Source organism: Solanum stenotomum, chromosome 8, assembly GCF_019186545.1.
Source record: "Solanum stenotomum isolate F172 chromosome 8, ASM1918654v1, whole genome shotgun sequence".
NCBI classification, from domain to species: Eukaryota; Viridiplantae; Streptophyta; class Magnoliopsida; order Solanales; family Solanaceae; genus Solanum; species Solanum stenotomum.
In genome coordinates, this window is record NC_064289.1 from 41,169,952 (window position 1) to 41,177,678 (window position 7,727).

Consider the following 7,727-nt stretch of genomic DNA (forward strand, 5'->3'; position numbering starts at 1 on the left):
AGGTCTTAAGACTAAAACTATTGAATCGATAGCCGGTAGTTATTGGGTCGTCGTGGGTTCAGCTCGAGAGAGTGAATCCTAGACCTTCTCCCACACATTCAGCTCGAGAGAGTGACTGGGCTAAGGCTAAGGTTGGGCGTAATTGCGGCTTATCTGTGTTCGAGAGAAAGTAATTTGATTCGGGGTAAGTTGCTCGAGAGAGAATTTACCCCCACTAAAGTCTAGCTTAGTTACAAATTTACAATGATTTATTATCAATAGCATGTACCCGGTTGTTTATTTGAGCCCATATTCCTTTCACATCCCAAGAATCCCGTCTCCCCAATTCGTACTCTTATTTTCGCTATTTTTGTTTACTGTTTATATACAAACACCCCATTTGATAATTGACATTCGTGTCATTTCTTGAACTTATTATGTTTTTACTCGTTAATGTTTATAGCTATGATTGATTATAACAAAATTTTACTCTTCTACTTAATTCTCGACTACTAACTGGTCCCTTGGGACTTGACCCCAACCCATTCGGTTGGGTTATATTACTATACGCGATCGTTGACACTTGAATTGGAAGTTGTGTCTTTGATTACGTCAAACATCAGGCTCCGAGATAGGTTTGACTATCCATCTTTTAGACTGAGATGAGTAGTTAATATTTCATAACAAGTCAAATGTGAAATGATTTGGAGTGTGAATTTTAGAGGTTGGTAAGTGTTGACTTTCTTGTTAGCCCGTGTGGACTTATTTGTGATTCTTAGCTTGTGTGGAGGCCTCACGTGATATCCTTAATTGTATTTTGAGAACTTGTGATATTTGAGGATTTGGCCGAGAGAGGGATTGTGTTACCTATCTTAATCTTTTGACATTGGAACTTGAATTGATATTTTATCAATCTTAAAATAAAATAAATGTTTCCTAAATGGTAAAGACTGATTTCAAATGGATCCTTTTATTATTCCTATCGTATGAAAATGTGTTTCATGACTTATTGAATTCGGAAACTTTATCAGATCCTTGTTAAATTGAGTATGCCTTTGTATTGTTTGTGTTGTGATGCGTTCATCCTCATTCAACATATCATTGTTCACGGGAATATGAGAAAGTGCAGAAATATTATCTTTTGAGAAAGAAAATGAGAAACCTTACATTTATCTTTGACCACGATCTAGGTGGAAATTTGATGAGATGTTGAGCTTGTTGAAATTGGTATATGGACTGCGAGTCCCCCATGGTCCTTGTTTGGAACCTAAAGCTCGGTAAGGTGTATATGGCAGGTTGTGCCACCACATTATTTCATCATCTAATTGCATTGCGTTGTCTATCTTTGTTATGTTGTGTAACTTGCTTATCTGTTGATATGAGTATTATCAACAGTCTTATGTGTTTACCTTTCGCGCCATTACTAGATAAATTGGTGGCACCGATGCTGAAATGAGACTTTTTTGTATGTAGGTGGAAGCATTTCATAGTTTATTTCTTAAGTCTGATTAGTTGTTTATACTCAATCAGTCCAACCTACTGAGTAGATGTGAATTGTATTCACCCCTACTTCTCTTATTTTCTTGATATATATCCTAGTCAGGGTTCATAGTCGTTGATTGGATCAGGGATTGCTTCCCATTCAGAATAGTGGTGAGATCCTGTTTTCCAAATCACCATAATCTCCATCTATCATTTACAATCTTTAAATTTCTTTTTGAAGACTTGATATGTAGTCTAGATTTTAGAAATGTATTAGATACTCTTTATGCTTATGATACCAAATTTAGGGAATTTATTTGTTATATTTCATTTCTCTTCGTTTGTGACCTAACTTCCCTTTGGAAGTCTTGTATGTGTTATTTATTTTGGCTTACACATTAAATTAGGTTCTCGAAATGTGTGTCATCATGACCTTGATTTTTGGGTCATGACAGGTACCGTGATTTTGTTTGGTTGATTTTTCATTGCAAATATCTACCATAAGAAACAAAATATCACAACCATAAATCAATACTCACTTCTTATTTTCAATATCAATTCTCAACTTATTAGTTAATTTTTTAAAAAAATCTATTACTGCCACATAAATTGAAAAAAAGGGAGTAATATTGATTGTTCCTTTGAAAATTATGTAAAAAGTACTATAAAGTATACAATTAACATCTTAAAATATTTAAAAGACATAGAAAATATTAGTTGATTTTGAGACAGAGGGAGTAATAAATTATTTGAAAATTACATAAATAGTATTATAAATCATAATAATTAACACTTTAAATATTTAAAAATTATATGAAAAATTGGATCTCTCCTAATTCTATAAATGTCACATAAAATAGATTAAATAGAATAACATATATTGAGTCCGTGCTTGCCGAGGTAATCGATAAGTAGTATAAAAATATACACTAAATTATCCAAAAGATCCCTTTATATATCTACACTAAATTATCCGGAAGATGAAGAGGTAAAAGAGAATCAAAGAAACCTAGTGTAGATTGTATAAAATATTCAAAGTAATAAAAAGAACTACTCAAGGTATATGCAATAAGATAATTTATTTATTGGGGTCACGTTGACTCCTTCCCAAAGTAAACCAAACTAAAGGGGCAAGGAATAAAGAAAACATGTACTCCCCTTCATTTTACTATATGTTTTTTTCTTGGAAAATAGGTTTAAATGTGGGACGCGAATACAAAGTTAGTCAGATTCCAATGTGGATATCGAATATCAGACCAGACAAAGAAAAAATATAAATAAAGCTATAGTTAATTTTATGGTAGGTGGGAGAAGAATGAGTATAAGCAGAGAGGAGGAGGAGTAAAGAGAGGAATCGAAGCGATGCCAAACTAAACCTCAGTTGTGAAGTAAATTAAAAAGGCATCCAAAGAATCGACTTGACTTTTGAGAAACATATAAATAGTGTCAATAATTAATAAAGGAAGACAATTATTTTGTTAGTATGGGAGGTGGGAAAATTGTTGGGATATTGATCTTTGTGGTTGTGGTTGTTTCAGCAGCAGGAGGAGGAGGAGGGGAAAATCATCATCATCAGCAGCAGCAGAAATGGTGGAAATGGGTGTCTTCTACTTCTGCAGCAGTGGTCAATCCAGTTGTCTCTTCTTCAATTGTCCTACCACTCTATGGCAATGTCTACCCCCTTGGGTATGCAATAACTTAGGGGTCATTTTGGTATTCACATTTAATTTACATGATGGGATAACTAATCCCGCGGAATAAGTGTGTGTTATCCATCTTGTGCAGTTATTACTATGTTCAGCTCAATATAGGGCAGCCTTCAAGGCCTTTTTTTCTTGATCCTGACACAGGTAGCGACCTCACCTGGCTGCAATGTGATGCTCCCTGTGTTCGCTGCACAACGGTAAACTCTTTCTTACTACTCATTGAGTTGCCGGTTTCTCTTAACTGTAATGGCTTATTACTATCTCAAATTATATGTTCATTGCAATCTTATGGACTATTGTTCTATCATTCGATGTACTTGTACTACTCAAGTTTCTAAACCCATGGAAGTAGAGGTCAATTATGTACCCACTCAATTTCTTCCCTTTTTAGGCAACTAGGGATGATAGAGGAGGCTACAGACATTAACAAGGCACAATAGGATCATTATGAATGTTAGGATGAATTGAATTAATGGGAGAAAGGACTAGGTTATGAGGAAAGGCAACAAAGAGAGAGAGAGAGAGAGAAAAGAGTTGGTTTCTCTCTTTCAAAATTCACCATCCATATTTCGGAGAACTATCATGTTTGAGAGGTTTTGGAAGGCCTATTAGTAAAGGTAGAGGGAGGACTAGTTTAATCAGTTGTTGATGGGATGATTTTGAAATTTGTAGCTTTTGATGATCAAATTTGAAACAGTTTTATATTTATGGATGACAGTCTCATCCTACTACTTTTAATACTTGTAGGCGCCTCATCCATTCTACAAACCAAACAATGACCTCGTACCATGCAAGGACCCTCTCTGTGCCTCCTTGCACCCTGCTGGTTACAAATGTGAGAGTCCAGAACAATGTGACTATCAGGTTGACTATGCCGATGGAGGTTCATCTCTAGGTGTCCTACTTAATGATGTGTTTCATTTCAACATGACCAGTGGTGCTCGGATGATACCTCGTTTGTCTTTAGGGTTAGCAATCTTTATCCTCTCTCATTCTGTATTCTTTCTTTTTATGTGTCTTGCTTGTATGAAAAAACATATGCTGTAATGTCCTTTTGGCAATACTTGCATTCAAAGTTTGTTAAGACTGTTGTCCTATGCTACTAAATGAAGAATTATGAGGCTCCATTGACAAAAGATAGAACAGTAAATACAAAAAAAAAAGAGAGAAAAGAAACAACTTTCAATAGCTTCACATAGATGTAGAAGATTATGATTGATATAGTTGGACATTTAAGAATGACATATTCTCAGTAGAAATATGCATCACAGTGTTATTGAATATATCATCTTCCTCCTAATCGACATCATAAGCAGAACTAAAAGAAATATTCTGCAGATAGGAAAAAGGAATTAAAAAAAAAGAAATACAGAGAAAAGCTCACACCCCTATTCACTGTAGTTAATGTTTGGAAGGCCGACTGAACATCTGATTTGCTGTTTTGAATAGGTAATCCTACATGACCTCATAATTGTTTTGTAAATTTTAATTCTTAATTGTTTAAAGAAGGTCCTAACAATTCCCTCCTTCACAATACTTCGTAAATGTTGATATAGGTAAATTTGTTCCTTCAGCTGATTCTAAAGCTTCCTTGATAGGAGAAATAACTCTATTCTATCATATAGTTTAGTTGAGAAACTATCGTATCAAAAGGATTTCAGTTTTATTTTTCTTGTAACTTTGTAGGTGTGGATATGATCAGTTACCTGGTCAATCTTATCATCCTTTGGATGGAGTGCTTGGTCTTGGGAGAGGAAAAACCAGCATTGTGTCTCAGCTTCACAGCAAGGGTGTGGTGCAAAATGTGGTAGGTCATTGCTTGAGTGGTAGAGGAGGAGGCTTTCTCTTCTTTGGAGATGAGGTTTATGATTCCTCACGCATAGTCTGGACTCCTATGGCACATGATCGCATGTAATGCACTCAAATCCCAACAGCAAACTTTGTCTTTCTAAATTATCCTCTCTAATCAATACTGCATGACAGGAAGCACTATTCAGCAGGATCTGGAGAACTCATATTTGGGGGAAAAGGCACAGGATTGAAGAATCTTTTTGTAGTCTTTGACAGTGGAAGTTCCTTCAGTTACCTAAACGCACATACATACGAAGGTTTCATTTCACTAGTAAGTTGTACAACATGTAATTAATTAAGTTTACGGAATCTGTGTATTGTAACTTATTGTAGCTTCACTTGTATTGACAGTTGAAGAAAGAATTGAATGGGAAGCCACTAAGAGAAACAAAGGATGATTATACACTCCCATTATGCTGGAAGGGCAGGAGACCTTTCAAAACCATAAATGATGTGAAGAAATACTTCAAGCAGTTTGCACTTAGCTTTGGCAATGGATGGAAATCCAAAGCTCATTTTGAAATCCCCCCTGAATCATATCTTATTATCTCAGTAAGATTTTCAACTTTCTTTATTTTACAATATATCCTCTATATGATGAACATACTAACTAACTTGTTTTGCAGTCAAAGGGCAGTGTCTGCTTGGGAGTTCTAAATGGTACTGAAGCTGGTCTGCAAAATGTCAACCTTATTGGAGGTATGTATGTATGAGATGTAAAATGGTTGAATCTATTCAAGTTCATTTAATCTATTCCAATGGAAAATCATTAGACTAATCGAATGAATTACCTGTTTCCAGATATATCAATGCAAGATAAAATGGTGATCTATGACAATGAGAAGCAAGCAATAGGTTGGACCTCTGCAAATTGTGACAGACCACCAAAGTCGAGTAACATGATAATGTAATTAAACAAACACTAATCTTTTATCATTCTATTTGTATGTGCTTTCATAAATAAATGGGGGTATAATAATAAGAAGCCTCCCCTTTTGTATGTATTCCGAGAAACAAAAAATGTTCCAAGAGGTTTATCCTTTTGAATTCTGATGAATAATGGTCTTTTTACACAAGTCTTAAAGCCCATTATATCAAATTGAGGCATCACCATGTCAACCTTTTTGTAACATTGTTTTGAGATAGAAGAATACTAGTGTTGTATTTGGTAAAGACGAGTTGTTAGATAAACAAGAATATAATGTATATATTACCCAACAGAGATTGTATTGCGTTCTGATCATTTCTAGTGTTGAAACTGGAAGCCGCAGAACTAAAATCCTCCATTAATGGAGCTTGAGTTTAGTGAAGAGAAATGGAACATTCTAGAGATCTGAGAAGATGAAATGGAAGATATGTGAATTGTATTTCACTAAAACTGAATGTATGAGCTTTACATTAATATGTATTTATACATGTATGAAAAGCATGAAAATAACTAACTAACTCTAACTAACTATAACTAATTACAACTCACTAATTCTAACACCCCCCTCAAGTTGGAGGTGAAGTAATCACAGACAACTTGTTCAGAAGTCTTGAGTGTTTAACTCCAGTCAAAGCCTTGGTAAATACATCTGCCAATTGTGAATTTGTAGAAATGTGATGAAGTGTAATCAACCCTTGTTGAAGTTTGTCCCTAACAAAATGACAATCCACTTCTATGTGCTTTGTTCTTTCGTGAAAAACTGGATTTTTGGCAATGTGAACTGCTGCTTGGCTATCACAAAACACATGTATAGGTAAAGAGCTATGTACTAGCAGTTCAGCAAGTAATCTTTCAAGTCATACTAGTTCCTGTACAACTTGTCTCATAGCTCTGTACTCTGCCTCTGCAGAGGATAATGACACAGTGGCCTGCTTTTTAGACTTCCAACTGATAGGGCAGTCTCCCATAAGTACCAAGTATCCACTAACTGATCTCCTTGAATCAGGACAAGAAGCCTAGTCTGAGTCACTATAAGCACTAACAGTGAACTTTGGTTTGTTTGAAATGAAAATCCCCAAAGTAGGATCTTGTTTTAGATACCTAAGTACATGATAGGCTGCCTTCAAGTGTGTATCTCTAGGTGACTGCATAAATTGGCTGAGATGTTGTACACTGAATGCTATGTCCATTCTTGTGTTTGTGAGGAAGTTGAGCTTACCAATGAGCTTCCTATAGTGAGTAGAATCTGATAGTAATTTGCCATCAGTAACTGTGAGCTTCTCAGCAGAGTCAAGTGGTGAAGTAGTCACTTGTAGTTCATAACATCAAACTCTTTTAGAAGGTCAGCAGTAAACTTTCTCGGGGAAATGAGAACACCATCTTGTCTATATAATATTTCCAGTCCCAAGAAATAGTGTAGCCTCCCAAGGTCCTTAATCTTAAATTGATCATGTAGGAAAGTCTTTAGAGAGGTGATCTCCTCCAAGTCAGTTCCTGTTAAAATTATATCATCCACATAAACAACAACAAACACCAAAAAACATCCATTTCTCTTGTAAAACAATGAGTAATCACAGTTTGAGTGTGTATCCCTTTGAGCAAAGGCTGCTGGCCAATTTGTCATACCATTGCCTACTTGCCTACTTCAAGCCATATAAAGACTTCTTGAGTCTGCACACCAAATTATTTTCATCTACCAGAAGACCCTTGGGTAGTGTCATGTACACTTCCTCATATAGGTCACCATGGAGGAAAGCATTGTTCACATCCAACTGATACAT

The 7,727-nt window shown here is 35.5% G+C and overlaps 1 protein-coding gene across 1 annotated transcript; it reads left to right on the top strand.

Moving 5' to 3' along the window:
• The first annotated feature begins 2,790 nt into the window (after positions 1–2,790).
• Positions 2,791–6,023, top strand: LOC125874735 (aspartic proteinase Asp1-like). The gene is made up of 8 exons (XM_049555747.1): positions 2,791–3,147; positions 3,247–3,364; positions 3,915–4,135; positions 4,854–5,078; positions 5,151–5,289; positions 5,370–5,570; positions 5,645–5,717; positions 5,820–6,023. Exons 1-8 carry the CDS (start codon positions 2,945–2,947, stop codon positions 5,927–5,929), a joined length of 1,290 nt encoding a protein of 429 aa, XP_049411704.1. The 5' UTR covers positions 2,791–2,944; the 3' UTR covers positions 5,930–6,023.
• The last annotated feature ends 1,704 nt before the right edge of the window (positions 6,024–7,727 follow it).